Below are 27,727 nucleotides of genomic sequence, written 5' to 3'. Positions count from 1 at the left end.
CAGACCACCTTGGGTGACTCTATTAACCAGGGGAGCCCAGGTACAAAAAGCGGCCGCCAAATGAAATGAAAAGCAGCCGGGAAACGCATTCCTTTGAAGTGTGAAAGGCGGGAGCGCATTGGCGGGGGAGCAGCAGCCTTTGATGTGCGAGCGAGTGGGAGGGAACACCATATGGGGTGTGATTGAGAAGTGAGCTCAAACGCTCGCTCGGGAAGCGTCGCGCTTGAGTAACTCACATGCATTGGGGACAATCCTCGCTGGTTTCAAGAGCTGTTTTGCCTACTATACTCTCGCAGAACAACGCATGCGCGTTTGTTCAGCGAGACCTAAAAAGTAAGAATAATGAATACCGCACAGAGAATAGAGAGCTTTCACAGCATGGCGATAAAAGGGGCTTCTATCACAGAGAAGTAAAGCACAAACATAGCATGAGACTCACAAGGGAAATTATACATTGTATGTGAGTGAAGAAAAAGAAAACTATAAGGCTAGAGGAAGTCAGTGGGAGCATAGTCACAGCTTAGAAGGTAGCACTAAATTAACCTAACTCCAGGAAAAGGAAAGGGAGAGGGTGTGCATCAGAGAGGTTCTCTTAACACCACACATTTGTTAGTTGCCAATGTTATTTTCTTTTTTTTATGTAGAGTTCCACAGGGTCTGGTGCTGTCTGGAAAAATCCCTTTTGTTTTATGAGAGTGACAAGAGCTGTGAGCCGTCCGGAAAGATCGATGCTGCAGATATTGTGTGCTTGGCTGTAAACAGGACAGATCTACAGTCAAGTCCGGCTCCTACAGACAGGTATTGCATGTACAAATGTGCATATACATCTGGATATATCTCGGCACACAACTGTATAACCCATCTGCAAAAGTTGACTTCATCACACACCTGTATAACCCACACAGGACATTGTACCTAAGATACCCTTCCCACGATCTCATATTAATAAAGTTAGCTTATCTTATACATATTAATTGTGCCATGTTGTTTTCTTTTTCATAGTTCTTTTAATAGTTCTTTTAATAAAACGTGCTGCTATTACCAAACCCTTTGATATTTTGATCTTAAGGATGAAAGGCTGAGTTGGCCCCTTGCAGAACATAGGAGTGACCATTTATTTAATCTTACTGGTTTTAACTGGTTTTATACTAAATCACTGTTCATCCATGAACTTATACTTCATTTCTGGTTGGTATGACCCACTGTGGATCTAACGTCCCACCATTCATCTGAATAAACTACCAGGGATGATACACCCCATTAGAGATTAATATAAACTATGCATGACCTTCTATGTCATTATTAATTGGTATAACCCTTCAGGATCTGATATCTCAGTACAGTTGGGTATGACTCAGAGTGTCTTATTCCTCATCAATGAACGTCCTAATCCTCTCAGGGCTTAAATCGTATTACAGAGCTCTGGAAAAAATATGCAAACTTTACCTCATTAGCTCCATAAGCTACAGTGACTTGATACCAAATTTCACATCTGTAAAAACTAGACCTAATGTTATACAGCACTAAAGATAGGTTTAACCCTCCCTCATTAGAGAGCTTCATGGTACAACCAAAACTTCGTAACACAGTAAGCTGTGCTCCCCTCAGTGGATAATATCGTCAGAATATTGTCAACAGAAATATCGGACATAAATAATATGTCCTAAATAATGTTTACAAAAATGCTGTGTCCCATTGTGTTTAGATCTGGTGTTATTAACTCTAATGGGGTGACATTTTTGAAGAAGATATTTACTAAATAATATTCCAGTGGTGGCTCCTCTGCTATGGCGGAGGAGCATCGCCCCTCCTGCCAGCAGCCAAAAAAATGACAAATAAAACAATAATATTGTTTATTATTGTTCAATTTTTTCTCACTGAGCCGAGGCTTGGAATGCAGGGCCAGGATGATGAAAGGCTGTTGGGGAGTGTTTTGCACTGATATTCAATGCACATGACGGTCTGGCCGGCAGTCTCCGGCCGGCCAACCAGTCATGCGCACTGAAGCTCTCTCTAACCCGAGGTACGTTGCTGGGTTGGAAAGAGCAGGCACAGGCTCCCAGTCTAACTGGGAGTGCAAATCATTGGTGCTCAGGCCAATCCTGATGCTGCTTTTAGCAGCATGAAAGCAGCGTCAGAAATGGCAGCAGTGAACTCTGGGAGCCTGTGCCTGCAGAAGAGAGGGACACGATGCAGAGAGGCTGGTAAGTGTCTTTTTAAAGTGTATTTAATGTCCATCAGTTCCCCTCACCCTGAGCCCTCAAGCCCCACTACCCCCAGCCCTCCACTCAATACACACACCGGCCACTACTGCAGTATTCTGACAATCATATTCCGGCACTCCACAACAATAGGGGAGAGTAAGAGTTTTTAACAAATCTGTGAGGTGGGAACTCCCGGTCCCCTTCTTAAGTATTCAACAACAAATGGAGGAGTACCCCTGGAGGCGTAACTGAGAAAGGCTCTGTACCTAGAGCTTAAGGCTCAGTGAAGCACAGTGTGCCCAACCTTTTTGCAGGACAAAGCATGTCCTTTTAGAAGACCCCTCACTCACCAACCTGGTTGGTGACATGTTTCATCATCGGGGTCCCACCCCGAAGGCCGAGTGCCAACAGGGTGTGCTTCGACACCTGACTACAGTGGAGCGAGTATATTTTCTTTTTTATATGTACAATAGTTCTAAAGGTGATAAGTGGTTTAAAAAGGGGCCAATACTACTCACTGCAAGACTTTATTCCTGAGTAATTGAACCCCCATAAAAAAGAGATGTGACACCTATGTCTAATTAGGTAGACTCCGGTGTCTAAAACGTGTAGTGTTTAAAAATAGAGACGTGTGCTATGTGATTTTAAAATTTAGGTCTACATGTTTCAACCATCTTGCGATTGTGGGTTTTCGTCAGGACCAGTGTGGGTGACCTGGGTGGTACGCACACGCTAAGGTGCGCCCTGCCCACGATCACGTGAAAATTGTTTGGAACCACAAACTTGTGGACCTTTGCAAAATATAGTCTTCCCCCCAATCTGGAAGAAAAACCTGTAGAGGGAAAAAAGGGGGGGGTTGGGATCACATTAGACAAGCAAACAAACATTTGTTGTACATTTAACATATATTGTGCTTATAAAGGTGGTTAGCAGAATTAGCTGCTCAGCTGCTGACCCATGCTAGTTGCTAGTATAGCACCAGGACACACCTAAATGCGGTGGGGAGGTGCAATTCCATTCTTAGTAGGCTGTGCATAGGTGGTTGTTTCCCCAGGGCCTCTCGTGGTAAGGGCCTGGCATGGCGCCTGGGGGTTTTTTTAGTTAGAGGAAAGTGCGGGCAAATTGATTGTGCGGTAAACAATTGGGCCGCGGTAGTCAAAATGCTGTGGGATTTAAACATGTCTCACATACACCCAGGGCGCTACATCTATGAATCCAAGTGGTAGGAATTCCATTCCAAAGATGTAGCCCTCTGAAGCCCAGATTAGGCTTACTGAGAGAGCGGTGTAAGCCGCTACATGGGCTTCCGGGTTCCAAGAGCTGTGCTCACGTCACCTGGATAGAAAAACACACATACCGAAATGAGCGACGTTGCGTCCTCTCCCGTGTTTTGGTCAAGTCCCGTGGGAACATTGAAGTACGACTTACTTGTGGCTTCTGCTCATCGGACTGGAAACCTACTTGGTTCCTGTTCAGTGCGCCCCGTAGAAGTCCCTAGCTGCCTGTGTCAGTGTCGGAGTTTATCTGTACCTCTGGGCTTCCTGGAAGGGGCGGGGTGGGCGTGCCCTTTGTCACGTGGGACAAGGAACCAATCACCGCAGTGTCTTGCGTAAGCGAGGCTTGAGAGAGGTTACCACGGTAATCAAACACCGATCGAGTGTCCGTGAGCATTAAAGTTTTCGCATGTTGATGGACACAGACCGCCCGGTTTTTAAAGGGAGCAGAAAGCGGTAGATATGAATGCATTATCTATATGCTTCCAAATTAATTATAAACTGGTAAAAAATTAGTAAAAAACACATCTTGAGAAACACATAGTGGTAAACGTAGGGAGAAAAGACTGACAGAGTCAAATGGGAGGGCAGAACCTTTTGGCCTAACGATGCCCGTATGATTCCCACCCATCATATAGGTGTATCTAACAGGTGTATTTACGGGTGTGACCGCACTCGAATCGAGTTTCATGTTTCTATTGGCACTGGAGGGGATGTACAGGAAATGGGTTTAGGAGGTGGTTACTTCCCCTTCTGAGTAATGGGTGGCCAATGAAGGTCTGTACTTCATGGCCTGCTGGTTCGAAAGGGTCAATGTTGTCAGCTACCACTAGCCTATTTCTTAGGTGTTAATACATTTGTGATGTTAATACACTCCGGTGATTGGTTCCTTGTCCGACGTGACAAAGGTCACACCCACCCCGCCCCTTCCAGGAAGCCCAGAGTTACAGATAAACTCCGACGCTGACACAGGCAGCTAGGGACTTCCACGGGGCGTACCGAACAGGAACCAAGTAGGTTTCCAGTCCGATGAGCAGAAGCCACAAGTAAGTCGTACTTTAATGTTCCCACGGGACTTGACCAAAACACGGGAGATGATGCAACATCGCTCATTTCGGTATGTACCCGCTTGTGTGTTTTTCTATCCAGGTGACGTGAGCACCACTCTCTCAGTAAGCCTAATGTTTTACATAAATCTGGGCTTCACAGGGCTACATCTTTGGAATGGAATTCCTACCACTTGGATTCATCGATGTAGCGCCCTGGGTGTATGTGAGACATGTTTAAATCCCACAGCATTTTGACTACCGCGGCCCAACTGTTTACCGCACAATCAATTTGCCCGCACTTTCCTCTTACAAAAAAAAAACCCAGGCGCCATGCCAGGCCCTTACCACGAGAGGCCCTGGGGAAACAACCACCTATGCACAGCCTGCTAAGAACACAATTGCACCTCCCCGCCACATTTAGGTGTGTCCTGGTGCTATACTAGCAACTAGCATGGGTCAGCAGCGGAGCAGCTAATTCTGCTAACCACCTTTATAAGCACAATATATGTTAAATGTACAAAAAATGTTTGTTTGCTTGTCTACGTGATCCCAATCCCCCCCCCCCTCTTTTTTTCCCTCTACAGGTTTTTCTTCCAGATTGGGGAGAAGACTATATTTTGCAAAGGTCCACAAGTTTGTGATTCCAAACAATTTTCACGTGATCGTGGGCAGGGCGCACCTTAGCGTGTGCGTACCACCCAGGTCACCCACACTGGTCCTGACGAAAACCCACAATCGCAAGATGGTTGAAACATGTAGACCTAAATTTTAAAATCACATAGCACATGTCTCTATTTTTAAACACTACACGTCTTAGACACCGGAGTCTACCTAATTAGACATAGGTGTCACATCTCTTTTTTATGGGGGTTCAATCACTCAGGAATAAAGTCTTGCAGTGAGTAGTATTGGCCCCTTTTTAAACCACTTATCACCTTTAGAACTATTGCACATATAAAAAAGAAAATATACCCGCTCCACTGTAGTCAGGTGTCGAAGCACACTCTGTTGGCACTCGGCCTTCGGGGTGGGACCCTGATGATGAAACATGTCACCAACCAGGTTGGTGAGTGAGGGGTCTTCTAAAAGGACATGCTTTGTCCTGCAAAAAGGTTGGGCACACTGTGCTTCACTGAGCCTTATACTCTAGGTACAGAGCCTTTCTCTGTTACGCCTCCAGGGGGTACTCCTCCATTTGTTGTTGAATCATATTCTGGTACCACACGCACTCAATGCCTTATATCTCATTGCAGATCTGTGTACCACACTCAGAACCTTAGACATCAGTACATGCGTTTCTATGATACCATAAGAGTTGCATGCCTCATCACATATATGTCTAACCTGCCTAGCACTTATATCATGTCATAGTGCTGTATCACTCATCCATGACATTATGTCTAATTACAGATCTCTAACGCCCATCTATGACCTTGTACATTGTCACATAATCCTAAACTTTACCACATCTGTGTAACTTGCCTCCCTCCTTCCAGAACCTCACACATTAGTACAGAGTGGCCCTGAGTAGAGGTGACAGTATAATTTCTGGGTGGTTATTGTGATTTCTGATAGAGACGTCTAACTGCACAATCCTCACCTTTTGAATATTCCCCGGGAGTGGGACTGGATCTGGAAACCTTTAAGCAGTATCTCTGCGCGCTGGTAGGTGGTGCCGTCAGCTCTACACTGACACCATTCCACTCCGGAAATGACATGCAGGGCCCGTAAAGGCTGCTATCAGTTCCTTCCTCTCTGTGCCACCAGACACAGCTCTGGTGCTACCTCTTGTCTCTTTGAGACAGTTGTTTATCTACATTTTACAGTGTGCATGAGAAATGTCATCTCCCAAGACGACAGGTTTCAAAACCTGTAAGGACTGTCACAAAGAAATGTCTGTGAGAGGTCCTCAATATGTTTGCCTTTGGTGCTTGGGGTCAAGCCACAACACGAAGGACTGCAGTGACCGTGCATCAATGAACTCGAAGACCATAACGGACAGCAAAGTGAAACTGTCGACAAGCAATGAAACACTCTAGTTCGAGGCATGTGGGCTGCTGAATTTATATCTGTGCATAGATCGCCACCTAGTGTTGGGTCCGGAGGATTGCACATTGTTGTCCTGGAAGAGTCTTCGAAGTATCACGAGATAGGTGGCTCCTCCCCTGGACTACAGTGCGCATGGGCATCCCCTCCATCTTCAGATTGTTTTTTTCCGCCATTGGGTTCGGATGTACTTTCTTGACTCACGTTCGGAATAGCTAAAAAACTTTTTCAAAAGGCCAAAAGGCCTTCGGGGCGACTGTATTGTCTTTAGTTCAGTGCTTTGTACTTGCTCCAGTTCTTCGAGACGGACGTCGAAGGCCGCTTGCCTTTTCGACACCTAAGGCACCATCCACGATCGACGATCCGTTCAAACGATGTCCTGTTTGCAACTCCAAATACCCTCACATTGATGTGCACCCGGTGTGCAATAAATGTCTATCACCAGACCACGACGAGGCCAGCTGTATGGCCTGTTCTCGATTCAGGTCAAAGAAGACTCTTCGGCTTCGGCGCGCCGCAAGACAGTCGGCACGAGAGTCAGCGCCCGACCCAGTGAACATCTTCGAGGCTGACAGTGAAGAGGGTGTAGAAGAGGAGGATCCTGATCAACAGTCGGATCCCGCGTCGGAACAGAACTCGAACTATGATGAGGACGAAGAGGAAATCTACGTCCATGTTGAAGACATCGTCGAGGTAGGAGACGACGCACAAGCCATCGGAGCAGTCGGCGACGACTCAAGCTATGAGCAAGGCCCAACCGCAGTAGCGGGGCCCAATAAAGACTCTGTACCTTCCAAGGCTCAGGTCGAGGCATCGCTGGAAGGCCTTAGCCAAGATCTTCATCTACGTTCTATAGCCCCGCTTCCAGGCCCGGCTAACAACATTTCGAAAGAGCCATCGGTCGATCGACCACCATCAGTGGATAAATCGAAACCTAAAGACACTAAATCGAAACCGAGACTGGTGAAAACAGTCATCGGCTCGACGACTTCGGACCCGATCAAGTCAAAAGGTGTCATCGACACCTCGGGGCCGCAAGGGGGTGTCGACCCGAAGATCGGAGCGAGTGAGCCCGTCTCTAAAGTCAAGCACGTCACGCTCACGTCGTCGACGTCCGGGTCCAAAGATGGCGACGCTACCAAAGGACTCAAGACTCAAAAGACCCTCGATCCGAAGATTTGGAAGCTGCTAACGGTCAAGGCCTTCGAGTCAAAAACCAAAATCGACCCGAAAGAACATATCAAGTCGAAGCAAAGGAGCGTACCTGCTGCGCACCAACAGCTCGAGTCGACGCACGGCCATAAACAACATGCTGAAGTCGGTCGGATCGAAAACAACGCCTCCCTCCAAGCAGGTCAGTCCGTCTTCAATGCTTACGGCGCCGATAAAGTACGGACTGCCCCCAACCGCACAACCTAAAGCGCTCCAGCTCCAAAAGGGCACCGACACATCCACATCATTGTCGGTAGCTTCAACCACTCGACCCATGGAGGAGGACGTTCTGTTCCAGGCGCCATCCTATGACAATCAGTCGAAATTATTCATCGACTCCGATTCAGGAAGACTCACGATTTATAAAAGGAAAATCAGACCGGAAACTCCTATGGAGTCGTACAAAATACCACTCAAAAAGAAGAGGGACTCTGCCACCTCACCTACTCTTTTTGAGCCTATACAGTCCTATGGACAGGAATGTACCTATTCTCCCACACATGCCACTGAGGATGTACAGGAAGGGTACAATGAAGAACAGTTTAATTATCCTATTGACACGGATCAAGAGGAGACCCAACCATGGACTGACCCTGTTGACCCTGATGAGCCACACACCACGCCTGACACTCAGTCCTATGCAGTCAAAACATCACCTAATGAGGATACTGCAGCGTTTAACGCATTGATTGAGAGGGCAGCCCTTAACCATGATGTGGATATGCACGCTGACCCAGTAGAGGAAGACTTTCTATTTGATACCTTCTCAACTTCAGAAAGATCAGTGAAGACGTTGCCAATGCTTAAAGGTGTGCTCAAACATGCTGGTGACATTTTCAAAGAACCAACAAAGGCAAGGGTTGTGAACCCCAGAATTGAAAAGAAGTACCGGCCTGCGCCTGTAGACCCTACGTATATCAAAGGCCAGCTTCCGTTAGACTCCTTGGTGGTGGCTAATGCTCGTAAGAGAGCAAACTCTCAAACAAGTGGTGATGCTCCTCCTCCGGACAAAGAATCCAAGATCTTGGAAGCTTCTGGCAAACGTGTAGCAGCTCAAACGGCTAATATTTGGAGAATCTCGAATACACAAGCCTTATTAGCCAGATATGAAAGGGCTCATTACGACACGTTAGAGCAGCTACTGCAACACCTGCCTGATGCTTATAAGGAAGGAGCTAAAATGCTGATACAGGAGGGGAAGCTAATCTCAAACGCATCCATTAAATGTGCGTTAGATGCAGCTGACACAGCAGCTAGGGCCATCAACACTAGTGTGATGCTCAGAAGACATGCCCGGCTCCGCATATCTGGTTTCAAGTCAGAAATCCAAACGACTCTGCTTAATCAGCCAGTTAACCCTGACTTTCTCTTTGGTCCTGATGTAGACACAACCCTAGAGAAAATTAAAAAGGACCCGGAAACTGCAAAGTCCATGGGAGCTCTACAGTCACAATAGTTCAGGGGCGGTTCCTTTTGTCGCTCCGGTAACAGGGGAGCTTCTAGGGGACAAGCATCGCAGCAAGCCCAATACAATAAAGGAGGCACACAAACCACCTATAACAAAAGCAATAGGGGTGGATACCGTGGGAACAGCACCAAAGGCAGAGGACGGGGAAATAATAATGCCAGATCCTCCGCCACCAATAAACAGTGACGTCTTGTCACTGCCCCCGGACCATATAACACCGGTCGAGGGAAGACTTCAGCAGTTCCTGCCAGTCTGGGAAGGCATTACCACAGACAGGTGGGTGAGACAGCTTATACAATACGGATATTGTCTAGAACTAACCTCCACTCCACCCAACATACCCCCAAGGCAACGTCCTATGTCCGCAGAGCACATGCGCTTATTGCAGCAAGAAGTCATCTCCATGCTGCAAAAAGGGGCCATAGAACTCGTGCCGTTAGAACAACAGGGTACAGGGGTGTACTCTCTGTACTTCTTAATCCCAAAAAAGGACGGGTCTCTCAGGCCCATTCTAGACCTCAGACCCTTGAACCAATACATCCTGTCAGAACATTTTCACATGCTCACTTTGGAGCAAGTTCCACCACTGCTCAGTCAGGGGGATTTCCTGGCAACCCTAGACCTGAAGGATGCATATATCCACATTCCCATTCACCCCAGTCACAGGAAATATCTCAGGTTCACCATAAACAACCAGCATTACCAGTTCAAGGTCCTGCCTTTCGGGGTCACTACGGCCCCCAGAGTGTTTACCAAGTGCTTAGCGACAGTAGCTGCGCACCTTCGGAGACAACACATCCATGTCTATCCTTATCTAGACGACTGGCTTATCCAAGCGAAGTCGGCCCAGCAATGTGCCAGCCACATGTCCCGCACAATTCACCTCTTACACAGTCTAGGATTTCCACTAAATTACCAGAAGTCTCATCTTCAACCCGCACACGTACAACAGTACTTAGGCGCACAAATAAACACTCTAACCGCAACAGCACAGCCAAACTCAGCGAGAGTCAACAACATACAGGTGCTGATTCAAAAATTCAGGCCCCAACACTCACTCCCAGCGCAAGTGTTTCTGCAGCTCATAGGCATGATGGCCTCCTGCATCTTTATAGTCCCACACGCGAGGCTGCACATGCGTCCGCTTCAGGAGTGCTTGGCGCGAGAGTGGAACCAGGCTCAGGGACAACTGAAGGACCTAGTGTTGGTGACTGGTCGTGCATACAACTCTCTACATTGGTGGAACACACAAAACCTCTGCAGGGGACGACCGTTCCAAGAGCCTGTGCCACAGATAGTGCTGACAGCGGACGCATCTCTCCAGGGCTGGGGAGCGCATGTCCTCCATTACACAGTGCAGGGCCTATGGAGGACGCAGCAGCAGAAGATGCACATCAACCTACTGGAGTTGATGGCAATCTTCATGGCAATGAAGGCATTCAAATTGCATTTGTGCAACAAAGTCGTGCAGATCCGGACAGACAACATGACTGCAATGTATTACATCCAGAAGCAGGGAGGGACACACTCTCCACACTTGTCACACCTAGCACAGAGCATGTGGAAGTGGGCCATTCAAAGGAACATGTTCCTCATGGCGGAACACCTCCCAGGCAAGGACAACCAGATGGCGGACCTGCTCAGCAGGCACAGCCATCAAATGCACGAGTGGGATATACATCCCTCAGTGCTACAACCGTACTTCCAGCAGTGGGGTCATCCAGAGATAGACCTATTCGCCACACAAGAAAATGCAAAATGGCAAACCTTCGCCGCCAGGTTCCCACACCCGCAGTTTCAGGGCAATGCGATATGGATCAACTGGTCAAACAGATTTGCGTATGCTTTTCCTCCAGCACCGCTCATACCGCTGGTAGCGCGCAAACTGCGGCAGCACTCCATGACACTCATCCTAGTTGCTCCAACGTGGGCAAGGCAAGCATGGTACACCACGTTACTAGAACTTTCTGTGGTGCCCCACCAGCGACTGCAACTCACACCCAGTCGCCTCACTCAGAGCCATGGAGACATTCAGCACCCAGATCCGCAACAGTTGAGCCTTGCAATATGGCTCCTGAGGTCATAGAGTTTGGCTACCTGAACCTGCCTCCTGACTGTATGGACATCATCAAGGAGGCTAGGCGGCCTACAACCAGGGCGTGCTATGCGGCAAAATGGATGCTTTTTGTCATTTATTGTTCCAACAATGCATCAACGCAAAACATCATATGTTATTTATTGCACCTATACAGATGCAATCTGGCCCATAGTTCCATCAGGATACATTTAGCTGCAATTGCAGCTTATCTTCAGAACAGACAGCACCTTTCGCTTTTCAAAGTGCCTGCCATTAAAGCTTTTATGGAAGGACTCAAAAGGGTAATTCCTCCAAGGCACCCACCTTCACCTGTCTGGAATCTAAACATAGTTCTCACCAGACTAATGGGTCCACCCTTTGAACATCTTCACTCTTGTGAAATACAATGTCTAACATGGAAAGTGGCCTTTCTAGTGGCGATCACGTCGCTCAGAAGGGTTAGTGAGCTGCAAGCCCTCACTATTCAGGAGCCTTTCATTCAGATTCATGCTAATAGGGTAGTGCTGCGTACCAACCCTAAATTTATGCCTAAAGTGGTGTCACAGTTCCACATTAACCAAACAATTGAACTGCCAGTATTCTTCCCAAATCCTGATTCGGTGGCAGACAGAGCACTGCACACACTGGATGTTAAGAGGGTTCTCCTGTATTACATAGACAGGACTAAAGATTTCAGGAAAACTAAGCAACTTTTTGTTGCCTTCTCTCCACAGCACAAAGGCAACCCAATTTCAAAATCAGATATAGCCAGATGGATTGTTAAGCGCATACAGATCTGCTATCAAAAGGCTAACGCACATTAACAGTTCCCCCAAGAGCGCATTCCACACGCAAGTTAGGGGCATCCATGGCTTTCCTAGGTAACATTCCTCTAGAGGATATATGTAGAGCAGCCACATGGACCATCATACACACATTCACCAAACACTACTTCGTGGATGTACACTCCAAACAGCAAGCTGCTGTAGGTCAGGCTGTTCTCAAAACTCTTTTTCAGACTGCTGCAGCTGGCACGGGCAACCGCCGCTAAAGAGGATACTGCTATTTATTCTATGCACAGATATAAATTCAGCAGCCCACATGCCTCGAACGGAATATGCTACTTACCAGTATGCATCTGTTCTTGGCATGTAGGGCTGCTGATATTTATATCCCCCCAAACTGGAAAAGGGCCATAATCAGATCGCTGCTGAAAAAACCCCACCTTGACCCCTCAGATCTGGCCAACTTTAGACCGATCTCACGTCTCCCCGGTATCAGCAAGGTGGCTGAAAAGATTGTTAATCAACAACTCTCCACCTTTCTGGAGTCCAATGACCTCCTGCGTCTCTCCCAGACAGGGTTTAGACCAGGGCAGGGCACAGATACCGCCCTCATAGCCGTGATCGAAGAAGCAAGAACCATCTTGGATGCAGGGGGATCAGTGGCAGTGATCCTCCTGGACTTAAGCACTGCATTCGACACGGTGGACCACGCCATCCTCATCCACCGGCTTAACAGAGCGGGAGTCACTGGCACCGCCCTGGCCTGGCTCAAATCTTTTTTGGAGCATAGAACTTTCGAGGTAGCTGACGGGCATGCTCATTCCAGAGCATTACCCCTTCAGTGTGGGGTCCCCCAGGGCTCCTCCCTGAGCCCCACACTTTTTAATGTGTATATGTCCCCTCTGGAAGATATTGTGACACCTTTTGGCTAAAGGTAGTCATGTATGCTGACGACACCCAACTTGTCGTCTCCCTAAATCAGTCGGCCCAATGCTTGGACAACCTAGCCACTTGCCTTCAGAACATCTCAAAATGGATGAGCGACTCTCGCCTTAAACTTAACGGGGAGAAAACAGAGATTTTACTACTTGGCGACCCATGTAAACTCCCTACCACACTCTTATGGTCGCCCTGCATGGGAACACCCCCCACCCCTAAAAAGGAAATCAAGAGCCTAGGCATCTGGATTGACCAAGTCCTAAACTTTAAAGCCCAAGCGAGGAAAACCGCTGGAACATGCTTTGGCCTCATGCGGACAGCACGGAAAATCCTCCCCCTAATCCCCCTCCAGTCCAGAAAACTCTTCATCCAGGGCCTAATCCTCTCAAGACTGGACTACGGAAATGCCCTGTACCTAGGGGCCCCAAAATTGGTCATCAACAAACTGCAACACGTCCAGAATGCAGCAGCCAGGCTCCTCACTGGGACAAAGCCCAGATGCTCCGCTAAACCTGCTCTCACATCACTACATTGGCTCCCAATTCAGGAAAGAATTATCTTCAAAACCCTCTGTAGTTCGCACAAAATCCTCCATGGCAGAGGCCCCCCCCCCCCCATGCTGAGACCGCTCATCAAACCTCACAAAGCCAATAGACAGCTGAGATCAAGTACCCTCTCCCTGGCCAGTGTCCCCAGAATAAGAAGAGCACGCTCAGGGGAACGCCTCTTCTCATATAACGCCTCAAAGCTATGGAATGCCCTTGCCCTCAATATCCGAAGGGAAACCAACCATTGGCCTTCCGTAGGTTACTAAAAACCTGGCTCTTCCCCTAAACATCCCCCTTCCCTGGATCTAGCATGTTGAGCAACAGCGCTGGGACGCCCACGGGTAGCTACGCGCTTTAGAAATCCGACTCAAATTCAAAAAATCAAATTCAAGGACCCCCTATTTAGGATACTACAGGTGGGTACACCCTCGGCACCAGTTGAACCCTGTAAATCCACCACTGGGCCTCCTCTGGCTCCTTCACCCACTCCACCTCTGGTACCATGCTGGTTCCCAGAGCATCAATTCCGATGCAGATTCCACTAAGGCCAGAGGACGAGATGCTGACTGTGCTATCCGACTCAGATTCATGTCCAAGGCTACACTTGACTTCTGTCGAAGCGCAGCCTCCTCCACTTGACTTGCCACCCTGAAAAGGAAAGACACATTCTTTGCATTCCTTTTTTGGTACGAATTTGCACAACAATTATGATGTGATGTGGGTGATGAAATAGGGCAACCATACCTCGATGAAAATTGGCATGATAACATTCAAGAAGCCAGTGGCCTTGACACTTGGCAGACTTTCACATTAGTCAGCAGGTGGATCCTGCAGATTGTGTAGAAGGGGTACACTTTGCCCTTCCTTACTACTCCTCCACAACTTCCACCAGAGCGACTTATGGATGACCATATGTCCGTCTTATGGCAAGAAGTGCAAGGCCTTTTGCCCAGAGTGCTATCAAGAGGCTGCCTGAAGTAAGCCATGATTGTTATTCCCGCTACTCTCTAGTGCTGAAGATTGTCAGAGGCCTTTGTCTTATTTTAGACCTACAAACTCTCAATACCTTCATCCAGAAAGAAAAATTCAAGATGTTCATACTGACCCAGGTATTGTCAGCCCTCGACCCTGGAGACTGGATGGTAACTTTGGACCTGAAGGACGCCTATTTGTTTATACCCATCTGTGTTCGTGGAGGAATGGGAGCTTTTTTTAGTTTGCTGTGCTCCCTCAGGTCTCACTGGCGCACACCAGGTGTTCACAAAAGCTGTTGAAAGGGGCTTGCCCAAGACAGTCATCAGCCACCTCCAGACTACAGCCAAGCTCATGTCCCCTTTGGGATTCACTATCAATGTACCAAAGTCACACCTAACTCCTTCTCAGATGATCCTCTTCCTCCGAATATTTCTGGATATGGATTGGTTTCATGCCTTCATCCCCTACCCCCAGAAAGGAGAGTCCAGGACATCCAGGCTATCATCCTGATCTTTCAGCCTCTGTCCTGGATTCCTGTGAGGTAGACTCTGAGTCTCTTGGGACTGATGGCATTCTGCATCCTGAAGGATAAGCATGCCAGATGGCATATACGGGCTCTGCAGTGGGGTCTGAAGTCTCAGTGAGCTCAACCTCAAGGGGACTTCCCCAAGCACATTTTGGAGGGAGGAGACAGTGAACGAATGACAGTAGTGGTGACTGGATCGCAATTGGGTCAGTGGCAGACCCCTCCCCTTACCCCACCCAGGGATTACAGTGGTGACAGATGAGTCCCTAGTGGGTTGAGGCAGCCATGTGGGAGTGGTGGGGATCAGAGATCTCTGGTTTTTGATGGAGGTTGTTCCATATCCAACTCCAGGACCAGCAGGCCACCTGATTGTTCTGAAAGACTTCCTTCCATCCATCAAAGGGAGACTGGTACTGGTGCTTATGGACAACACCACTACCATGTGGTACTTCAACAAGCAAGGTAGGCCAGAGTGGGGTCCTGGGCCCTGTGCCAAGTGGCACAATACCTCTCGAAGTAGCGAGACAATCTTGGGTTCTTCCAGATGGTACACCACCTAGCAAGATCTTCGAATTCCAGAGTAGATGAACTCAGCCATCGATGGCTAGCTGATCACAAGTGGCAGTGCTCAAGATCTCTTCCGCAAATGGGGAAAGCCTTGGCTCAATCTAGTCACCACCGCTGAGAAGATGCAATGTCAACACTTCTGCTGGTGGACTTTCCAAAGTATGTCTCACCTGTATACTCATTCTGCCTAAACTAGACCTCAGGACTAGTGTTTGCCTCCCTGCCGATACCTGTTCTCCCCGAGTTCTGAAGAAGATCAGGACTGACTGGGCTGACGTCATCCTAGTGGCCCTGGATTGGGCACAGAGTATGGTATCCAGAGCTACTGGGTTTGAGCATCTGGCCTCAAATCAAGCTGCCCCTCTGGAACGACCTGATGTTGCAGCAAGAGGGCAGGGCTCTGCACTCAGCCCTTCCCAATCTCCACTTTCATACTTCAAGATTGCGGCCCGACAGCTGAACACTTTTGACCTTCCTCTGCAGGTGGTTGATATCATCTTGGCAGCCACATGTCCCTCGACAAAATCTGTATGACCTGTTGTTTGGACAATTTTGTGGTTTGGTGCAGCAAACACAACATATTGACCCTCTCCAGGCCAAGTTATCTGATGTTCTGTTGTTTGTTATGTCTCTTGTCCAGTAAGGCTTTCTATTGGGCACCGTTTAAGGGTACCTTTTGGCTCTTTCAGTCTTTTTATGGTTGCTGGACCAGCCCTCATTTTTTTAAATCATCAGTTGCGAATGTGTTTTTTGAGGGGCCTGCAACACTTTTTTCCTCCCTCTCCTTTTTTAATGGCATAGTGGGACCTTAACTTGGTCCTCACTTTTTGATGTGCACTCTCTTTGAGCCACTTCACAGCTGTCCTCTGTAGCTTCTTACCCTCAAGACCTCATAACTGTAACATCAGTGCCGCGAGTGATGGAGCTACAGGCTCTTTGCGTCCATCCACCACTTTCTTTCCAGATAAACTTATTCTATTGGACAGAAGGTTTGCTTTTACCGAACGTTGTGACGCCGTTCCATGCTGATTGAACCTTCACCCTGCCAGCCTTTGTGCTCTATCTCACCCCTCTAAGGAAAGGAGAGACTCCATCACCTTGATCTCAAAGAGCACTGAGCTTTTACATTGATCTTACCAACACTGGGTGAACATTCAGTTCATTGTGGCATTTGCTGGAGCTAAAGTAGCCAAAGCCATGCAGAAAAAGACCATGTCCCTGTGGATCATACTTTACATCAAGATCGGCTAAGTAGCATCCGAAAGGACTTTAAGCATCATTCCACCAGGGCCATAGCTGCAACCACTGCATTGGTATGTGGAGTTTCTGTCCTGAACATCTATTAGGCGTCTACATTTGCTTCACACCCTACATTCATCAAGCACTACTGTCTGGACAGTGAGGTTCGCTGAGAGGGGCATTTTGTCTACTCAGTCCTATATAACTTTTTAGTTTGAGTCAAATTCAATTCAATTCAAAAGTATCTTTATTCGTTTTTCGATGAAAGCCATAAAAGAGCATTTTTAAAATACAGTATCCATTAAAATAAGATAACAATTTGTTTTTTTTAAATTGATATAGACAGATGAATATATTACTCAAAGTACAATAATTACACACTGTTAAGATTAGAGCGGTGATTAATACAAAATTTTAAAAAATGGGCAATCGATTTTGCATATAGTACATTTTCCAACAGTTGCAATGCCAATAGTGCTGGGCGACATCTTTGAAATCCCATGATCTTTAATATTGGAATCATGCAGCGACTACGGGGAGCAACAAAAAAATTACAAAACAGTACAGTGTGCATATTACTTTGATTAGAAACACAATCACAAGGGCAAGGGAGAAGGGTTGTCGACCAATCATTTTGGGTGGGAAATGAAACAAGCCTGAAGAAACTACCTATTCTAAATCTTGTCAATAGAAATTTCTCAAAATGGGTGAGGTCTGATTTTAGATAGGGCTCTAGACAAAAGGTGGTTTGGATAGACAATAGGTGTAATGCAGATTTTTTCCAACTTATTTGGCCAGTCTTAGGTCTCTCAGGTGTAACAAACATGAGTTTTTAAGGTCTTTCTTTGAGATTTTGGAGATCGTTGTCGGCTCAGAATAGCAACCTAGAGAGCCCAGATCGCTGAAGAAAGATTTTACATATTCCAGCCTCCTTATTTTGTAAGATCTAGTGACATGCATTCCTTTATGAGGGCTCTGGTTAGATGGCAATGATCGTTCGTCCAGATGCGCCTCCACATCATTATAGGCTGAATCTTTATCAGGTCCGAAATATAGTCGATGCCTAGTGCTAGGTGACACCCGTATGTGGTTGTGCTTCTGGGGACTGAAAGGAGATAGCAAAAGAAAGAGTTCTCAACTTTCTGTATCTCATCTACGTTTAAATATCCCCACACACCCGCACCATAGCTTGCAACACTAGTGCATTTGGCCTGGTATATTTTTATCATTTCCTCAGGTGATCTCTTCCCTAGTTTTTGGGCGAAGGATGTTAACGCAGCTGTGGCCCTTAAGAAGGATGATTTCCTCGCATCAATGGCTTTTGACCACGTTACTTCACAGACCCACCTCTTAATACATACTGCTCTGGTATCTTTTTAGAAGGTGAGTAATCTGCAGTTAGAAGTCTCTATCAAAAGAACAAGTTTCTGACCTTTGGGAACGCTCTTTCTGGTACAGACTCTATCTAAACACAGCGTCCTCACTGACCATCCCATCCTCCCTGTGCTGTGAATTGGGGTCTATCCATTATTAAGATCCAGTTTTCTGTTTGGGCTCTGCATATGGGGGCACGGACAGACTCGAAAGTAACTGACTTCTGTGCACTGGAGTGGTGCCTAAATGGCCCCACATGCCATTTCTATAGGTAGGACATCATCCCTGAGAAGCCACATGGCACACCCATAGGCATAGATGTACTGCTCAAAAGTTTCCAGATCCAGTCTGATACCTACAGAATAGTCAAAAGGTGAGGAATCTGCGGTTAGAGAGAGTCCCTACCAGAAAGAGTGTTACCGAAGGTAAGTAATTTGTTCCTGCTTGATGTGAAATATAGGGTTTGGTAGTGTTTGGATGGGTCAATGTTAATTTGTCCTTGTTCTTAAAAGAATTCTGTATCTCATTTCTAGGTCCTGTGGGATATTTGAGATCTTTCTATCCTCTGAAAGGGTACATTACTTTGAAACAGATGGTGCTGAAATGCTGCAGACCTGGGCGAGTGCAATTGGAAAGGTAAGACACCGTGAGAGGAAGGAGATGCCAGAGCCAGTGAGGGCCAGGTTCACACAGCACACACATTATATGATATATCAGGAAACCTTCTGTTCTAATATGCTAATCTGGTATAGCGTTACCTCCCTTATCCAGTTGCAGTTTGGTATTACAGAAGCGGATTATTACTGATAATTGTACAGTCTCTTCTGTAATAGTGAAGGCATGAGTTCAAACTTTGTGTATGCTTATTTGGAGATCTGTATCTTTACTTTCACTAGATTGGGCGTGACCAATTTCAAATTGGGGATTTTCCTTTGGGATCCTTCATGTTCCTATTACTTGCATGCATGTGTACACATGGGTTCCACAATATGTGCTGCTTTTCACCCCAGGGCTTGCAGACGTTTCATGCACTTCTTTAAGAGGACCTTGGAGGAGGGCGCACTAGGTAACCTCCATGTGGCTACTTCAGGCAAGTCCAATTTGTGCCTTTGTGGACACATAAAGAATTTACAGATGTGTGTCCTAAGAGTGAGTGCAGAATATAACTGTACCACCCTTATGGGGGCCTAATCAGTGGCGGCTCCTCTGCTAAGGCAGAGGAGTGTCGCCTTACTGCTTTTTGCAGTGTAAAAAAAGGAAAAATATAATAATAACTCGAGGTTATTATCATTTTACTTTTCCCCATTGTGATGCATTTGTGGGGCTAGGCTGCTCTCAGAGCATAGGGAGGAGTGGTTTGCACTCCCTATTTGAGCATGAGTGCTTTGCCGGCCCTCTCAGGCCACCCAAAACAGTCATGCACACATACTGTGTTCTCCATGCAGGCTACATTACAGCCTGCGTGAACATGCCCACACCTCCAGCCCCTGGCTGAACGCTATGTCACTGCATGGGCAATCAGGTTTGCTACATGTTTGCGGATGCTAAATCCTTGTTGGCCATGTACAAACACTATTTTGCGAGTCGCAAATAAATTGCGACTTGCAAAATAGTGTTTTGCGAGTCGCTATTAGGAAGGGGCGTTCTTTTCCTAATAGCGACCCCAAAGCCATGTATAAATCTTTGCGACTGCAGTTGCCCTTATGGCCAGCACATTCGCCTCCTGCTGCTCACACTCTACTTTAGCATCAAAATGTACCCAACCTTCTTCCATTAGAATTCCATTGGCTAAAGGGAATCCTCAATTGTCAGCTAAATGTCTAATTTCATATTCCCCACACCCCATTCTCTTTAAGAGTAGCGTAACTATGCCACTGTTATTTCCTTGTATCATGCATCTTCTCCAACTCTTCAATTAATCCCAGAGGTTGGCCTCGACCGATCTTTACACAACTCTCTTCATTTGTTGTTCTGTACCATCCTCACTTCGAAATATCAGGTTCTCTTTTTGGATTAACTTACCACCTATTCACAGACAACATCCTTATCTTCTTCTCCTTATTCACAGACAACACCCTTATATTTTTCTTCTTACCTTCTTTTACCCTTCACTTCCAATCAGAAATAATGGATTGCCTTTGTAGCTATCCATCTCTGTATGGTTGTATTTTCTCTCATGTCAGTCTGTGCCAAAATTGAGACAGACTTCCACTTATCCACCACTCACTCATCAATGTCTCCTCATCCCTTTTATTCATGGCACAGTCTCACTCCCTCCCTTAGTCAGGAATCATATGGTGCATTTTCAGACTCAAATTAAATTAGTCCAATTGGCCAAGACTACTATCAACATTCTTTGTTAGGCCTGTAGCCATGTTATCAACTTTCACCCTGTGCTTTCTAACCTCTTTTGCAAAGTAATACATGTTATCATACGCTTTCTGTTGTACCTACTCCGGTTGCTCTCAACACTGCTGTCAGGCAATGAGGTCCTTATTGTAAAGCAGGCCCTACTTAATTTCCTCACCGTGGTCTTACAAAGAATTAATGATATATCCCCACCTACCATTCAAGCAATATCAATATTTACAGTCTTACACTTCCCCTGTACTGAGGATGCCATCCCCTCTTGTGAGCCCTCAACTCTGAAACCATGACATCCCAGTTAAGCACATCCATCCTTCTCCCCCTTATTCTTCTCATGGACCTAGGCATAGTGATTCTCCTCAGAGGATTAAATTGAGCTTTAATCACTCACCTTGCGTCCAAGAATAATCTCCACTATAACGTAATGTACACGCTCATGAACTCAAAGATACACAGGTGCCCTATCTTCCACCCTGCTGTAACCCCTCCCCCACACCACCAGACCTTAATGCATTTTGTTTTGTAATGTTTAAAGCATTGCTTTTTAACCCATGCCCTTGCATTCTCCTGTTTACGCAACCACCACACGCTCACTTCTGATGTACTGCCTTTGGAAGCTCTTGTATAGACTTTCATGCAGATAAATACAAAAGGATCCACTCAGGCAAGAACCAAGTAATGCACTGAGCTTCAAAGTGTAAGACATTGTAGGTGTTGTATGACATTGTAGTCTTTGTAAATATATCCTACCATTTATTTGGGGTGGGAGGCAAACACGGATGTCAGAAGAGGGTGGGAGTGAGATATTGTACATTTAATATGCTCTTAATACTGTCCACATTAAATGGGTTGAAATATATAGTTTATTAGTTATTAAAAACCATAAACATTGAAAAAGCCAACCAGACAAATTAGCATAACTATACAGTAGCAAATATAAGAACATAGTAAAGGCAGAAACTATAGCACATCCTGCAGATCGTGGCAACAGATCGTGAACAGGGGGCTTGAGCCTTGACATAAAAATTGTAATTCATTCCCCCTAGCTTAACCGCAGATGGCCATGGTGTGCTACCTCCAACCATCTAAGCAACAGAAATATCTAATTTTAAGACCTGGCACAATCAGGTTAGATCGCAGAATAAAGTACATCACAACAACGTAACAGAACAATCTTTGGACAGTAGGTAAGAAACTCAGCCAGCTCAATGCAAAGAGGCATTTTACCATAGGGATACCTCTCCCCGTCATTGCAGCAAGTGTTAAAAACCTGAAATTTAACCATAAACGCATTGTACTTTAAGGTGCATAGTGCGTAAAAAAGTGCAGGGTGAGACCGATTCCCCTTCTAGGCCCCAGTAGGCCCGAGTCCTCTTAAACTTCATACTCTAAACATGGACAGGAATGTACCGATAACAGTTATCAGGGTCCTTCAGCCTCTAAGGACTGACAGAAATCGAGAAAATCGTCAACAGACAGCTAACCCGATACCTCGAAGAAAATAGAATTCTGGACCCTTCCCAGTCAGGGTTCCGCAGCAACCACAGCACCAAGACTGCCCTCATCGCCGCCACCAACGATATCAGGATCCTTCTGGACAACGGGGAGACCGCAGCACTCATCCTCTTAGACCTCTCCGACGCCTTCGACACCGTCTGCCACTGCACACTACGCGCACGCCTCCAAGCAGCAGGGATCCGAGACAAGGATCTGAAATGGACCACCTCCTTCCTCTCCGGCAGAACCCAGAGCGTCCGCCTGCTGCCGTTCTGGCCCAAAGCCTCCGAGATCATCTGCAGCGTACCCCAGGGATTCTCCCTCAGCCCGACACTGTTCAATATTTACATGGCCCCGCTCGCACACGTCGCCCGACAGCACGACCTCAACATAATCTCCTATGCCGACGACACTCAACTGATCCTCTCCCTCACCAAGGACCCCATCACCGCCAAAGCCGTCGCCGAATGGATGAAGACCAGCCGTCTGATCTGAACTCAGACAAGATGGAGGTCATCATCCTCGGCTCCAACCCTTCAGCCTGGGACAACTCCTGGTGGCCGACGGCACTAGGAGCAGCCCCGACACTCACCGACCACGCATGCAACCTGGGAATCATCCTCGACTCATTGCTCTCAATGACCAAGCAGGTCAACGCTGTCTCCTCCTCCTGCTTCAACACCCTCTGCATGCTCCGCAAGATCTACAGATGGATCCCGACAGATACAAGAAAGTCAGTCACCCAGGCCCTCGTCAGCAGCAGACTCGACTACGGAAACTCTCTCTGCGCGGGACCCCGACCAACCTCATCAAACGACTACAGCGCATCCAAAACGCCTCAGCATGACTGACCCGCGACGTACCACACCAAGGCCACATCACCCCCCACCTGAGGGACCTGCACTGGCTCCCTGTCAGCAAGAGGATATCCTTCAAGCTCCTCATCCACACACACAAGGCACTCCACAAGACCGGCCCAGCCTACCTCAACAGACGGCTATTCTTCTACATCCCCAACTGCCAGCTACGCTCTGCCGACCTCGCACTCTCCACTGTCCCATGCATCCGAAGGACAACCACTGACTGGAGATCCTTCTCCCACCTCGCCGCCAAGACATGGAATACCCTCCCATTGAGCCTACGAAAGGCCCAAGACCTGCTGACCTTCAAGAGGATGCTCAAGACCTGCTGTTCGATCAGTAGCAGCCCCCAGCGCCTTGAGACCCTCGCGGGTATGTAGTGCGCTTTACAAATTACTGATTGATTGATTGATTGATTGACAGGTGTGTGGATTTTCAAACCACCCTTCAACACTTTAGACCTCCACAGGCAGGATAGATGGCCTAATATTACTCTAACTCTCGTGCCTAATGCACGCTCTAGAAGCCGTCTTTCAGGGGCCTCTATGCCACATGTCATATTAAAAGGTATTTTGAAATGACCTGAAAGTTTATTATTCTTACTGATAAGATGGCATCCATTGGTGATCAATTTGAAAATAGACTTACAAATGAGTCACACAGTGGCATTAATAATGGCCCATTTTCTAGAGTGTGCCAGTTATACAGTGGAATTTGCAATGGCTCAATTTTGCACCCACATCTTTTTAGTTATTATATTGATAAATAGTTGATTCATTAATCTGAAGAGTATTACTTCTGTTCGTCTGCCATTGCAAAACTTAGTAGGATAGTGGATGCAGACCATAAAGCATCAAAAATGCAAATTAATACGACGAGCCTGCTGATGTGGTCCGTTCACTATGGATACATTGATACTTATGCATTTAGGTTTTGTGAACAAAGGTCAAGCACAAACTAAATCATCTGACACTTGTGAGTTCTAGGAAAGAAAAGAATCTGGGAGTTTGAATGCACAAAATGCTGGACATAAATGTAATGTCATGGACCAGTGTACTAGCAATGTCCCTTGGATCCTAAATTAAAAGTATTTTGGAAAGGGGGGCTAGTAAAGTCATTGTACCACTTCACAAGCACGTGTCTGCTATATTTAGAATGTTGTGTTCTTCTTCGGACATTGTGCATGTGAGAAATCACTGTCCGGGATTGGAAGTGACTCATAGTTGTTCCACCAAATAAATTAAAATGGTAGAAATGTATGCTGAGAACCTCAGCACAGCATCATGGAAGACACCGGAATGCACACCACATCCCAACAGGAAAGACATTGACACAAGGCACATCCTTCATTTCAACACACTTGCAAGGGATTTGATTTAAGTTGTAAGACCAGCCACTCCCTCAGTGGAGACTTGTGTTTTGATAATCCACATCTATAAATTACTAGTCAGGGGAACAGTAAGCACCTAGAGAATGAGATCAATCGCACACTACCACCCAGAATGCCTTAAACAACAGGAGGAAGATATAAACACCAGATTAATAGAGACAAACACTTCCAGGATAAGGTAGCACAATTAAACTAGGCCTGGGAGTACAGAGACACGGGTCGTGGACATGAAAATAGCCATCCTTAGTAGCATTATACTTCTGTGCCAAGCCATCAGCAGTCTTTAATATCCAAAACATTCCAAGAGGCCTTTGGAAACGCTGGCTCTTGCACCATATTAGCATCACATAACATTAGATGGGATTCGATTAGCCTGTATTTATAAGTAGGGGACAACAGAGGGAATGTCTATTGATCTGTTAAGACAGGAAGGAGATACATTATAAAAGAATTCTTTCTAATGTGAATAGTAGTGTTCTGGAACAGTGTACTTCATCTCTACAGCTTGTAGCCTCAGTAAGTGCATTTTGGATGAGCTCTTAGAGAGACGAGGTTGGTGCGCACTACATCTAAGGTTGAAATATTAGAATGGTTTGTATGGGTTTTGCTCAGTATGATATTTGGAGACAGGACGTTTTCTTTGTTTGATCAATATTGACATAGACTGGGCTTCAATTACGTTTTGCATATTCACTGTGGATTAGCACTGAATATTTGGCCAAATACTGGCAATTGGTTGTAAATTGTACTGGCTGTACATTTTAAACTTACTACTCATGTACTCGTGTGGGGCTTTCTCTCTTCAGTGGTTTACCCCGCTTAGCTGTCATTGTCTCCTGGAGCATGAGTTTCAGCGTGTCGGCAGGCTGCGCTACAAGTCCATGCTGAACCCAAGCCAGTGGAAGGAGGGCTTCTTCCTGCTGCAGCGATCACATCTCTTCATCTGCCCCGAAGAGGATGGAGCAGCCGAAGACAGCATCAACTTGCAGGGGCTTCAGGAGCTGAGTGAGTGTAGCTTTTAACATCTCCAAAGTGATGAACAGAAGTGAAAGATAGGAACCCGCTGAATGTCTTAACGCCTTTATAGATTATGGCCATGAAAGCCTGTGTTAATATAATACACTAAAGTAAGTTTTGAATAAGCACACTATTGGCCTATGAGCCTTTAAAATCTTTTATATTTTTGGTTACACTGTGGCCCTTTGTTCTTGCAGCAGTGACAATAACCTAGAGTCGAATGATTAATGAATTTTGGGCCATATGTATCAAGCCAAATTGACTTCGCAAACGCCGAAATTCGTAGAATTTCGGCGTTTGCTAATGCAATTTGGACTAATGGTATGCATCAAGGAAATCTGCTTTAAAAATAAGAAATTGCAAAATCTGCGATTCCTTATCTTGCGATTGCATTTAAGGATTCGCAAATTTTGCGATTCCTTAAATGCAATGTAAGAAGCCAAAAAAAATAGCAAATTGGCCTTAAAGAATCGCAAATTACCACCAAATTCTAGTTGGTGGCAAGTTGCGAATTCCTTTCAAAATGCAAATTTTTTCATTTTTCAAAGTGCCATGTGACGCACATACATGCCCTTAGGGCAAGTATGTGCGCCACATGTGCACCCATGCAGATTTCAGGGGTGCAACACCCTTGAAAATATTCTCAATTTGCAATTTGCTAATCGCAATTAAGGAATTTTAAGGAATCGCTAAAAAGAAGTGAATTTCTACATACACACCATTTTGCGATTTCTAAATAGCGATTCCTTAAAAATCGCTATTTAGAAATCGCCAAAGGGAATGTTGATACATATGGCCCATAGAGCGAAAAAAACAATTTTCCCTAAAGTTAGAATTGAACTTTCTTTGCACTGGGGACACAACTCACTTTCAACAGTCCTAGCCTCCTTCCTTTTAACTTTATTCCTGCTTTATTTGCTTTTCACTACTTTCCTCATAGCCTCCTATCCATGTTTCCTGCATACTTCTCTTTTTTCCTTTCTTATATTTTTCCTTTCTTTCTCACTTTCTCACTTCCACCTTCTTTGCTTTCTTATCATGTTCATTCCATGCGTCAACTCAATCCATCTTCCTTTTTAGGTCTCGGCAACGAGAACTATTGTCGCCTAGTAAGCTAGCAAGGGACTACAGAGAGGTGGACGAGCCGACCAGGGTCTGTGGACGCGCACAAAGGCAGGCAGGCATGCGCCAGACACACACACAGACAGACAGACACACGCACGCACGCATGCATGCACACACACACACACACACACACACACACACACTCACACTCTCTCTGCCCCCCCCCCCCCCACTCACCGGGCTCTTTCCCTCCGCATCGGGTCAGTCACGGCAGAAGGCAGACTCGTGTCTTCTCCGGTGATCTTCAGCTGATGTGCACGCCCACGCTGCGTCGTGCGCGCCCACCACGCTGTATCGCGCCCGTTGATCCTCTGGCATGCACACACACACACACACACACACACACACACAGGCACCCCCCCCCCACTCACCGGGCTATTTCCGCATGTCTCTTGCCCTCCGCGGCTGGTCAGTCTCGGCAGTAGGCAGATTCGGAGGTCGGCGTGTCTTCTCCGACGATTTTCAGCTTGCACCGCTACAGCTGATGTGCACGCTCACGGCACTGCGTCTCGTGCGCCCGGCGCTGTTTCACGCCGGGCGATCCTCCGCTTGTTAAAGGACCTGTGCCCTGCTGATGCTCCTTCCACCATCCTGGCACTTTTGGTGAATTTACACTCATGCGGCTCTCCACCTGCCAGCTCTTTCTCGGTTGTAAACACCCGGCTCTCAAAGCGCCCTATCTGAACGCCCTGGCGCGTGACTCACTTCCTGACCTGAGCACGCACGCATCGCGACTGGAAGTGCGTACACCCCCGAGCTCTCCGCCATTGATCAGCCCCTGCTGACTGTTGCTGCGCCTGTTTACGTGAACTCTGGAAGCATGCACGAGCGGGCAACGAGCTTTGCGCTGCCTCTCGAGGGAAAAGGCATTGGGTAATAATGGTATCATTTTCAGAGAGAAGTTGGAGTCAGTGGAAGGATCGGAGAGGTTACTATGCAATGGAGTGGGTGACGAGCACATACCGATACTCCACCCCCCCCCCCCCCTTTTCCCGCCTCTGAGCTCGCGCAGGTTCTCGGTTACACACTCCTCTGATCATGCCATGCTGGGGGCACTGAGTCATACAAAGTCCTGGAACAGGCTGCACGTTTAGTCACTCGCAGTGTGGTAATGCGGCCGTGTAGAGCTTATGATTCACGGGCTCCATCCCTCGGAAGGAAGGTGGAAATCAGTGTCATCCTTCAGAG

At 46.8% G+C, this 27,727-nt stretch overlaps 1 protein-coding gene across 10 annotated transcripts in view; it reads left to right on the top strand.

The window, feature by feature from the left end:
- The window catches only part of ARAP3 (ArfGAP with RhoGAP domain, ankyrin repeat and PH domain 3), a 680,145-nt gene that overhangs the window by 354,641 nt on the left and 297,777 nt on the right, over positions 1-27,727 (top strand). For all 10 annotated transcript variants that reach the window (XM_078653517.1, XM_078653514.1, XM_078653516.1 and 7 more), the window contains 3 exons: positions 645-798; positions 18,817-18,919; positions 25,204-25,402. In XM_078653517.1, the coding sequence (XP_078509643.1) occupies positions 645-798; positions 18,817-18,919; positions 25,204-25,402 (456 nt within the window). The remainder of the gene's footprint in view (positions 1-644; positions 799-18,816; positions 18,920-25,203; positions 25,403-27,727) is intronic.

The sequence above is a fragment of the Lissotriton helveticus genome, chromosome 7 (genome assembly GCF_964261635.1).
Source record: "Lissotriton helveticus chromosome 7, aLisHel1.1, whole genome shotgun sequence".
Taxonomy (NCBI): Eukaryota; Metazoa; Chordata; class Amphibia; order Caudata; family Salamandridae; genus Lissotriton; species Lissotriton helveticus.
Note: the sequence above shows the minus strand (reverse complement) of the source record. Positions and strands in the feature narration are given on the sequence as shown.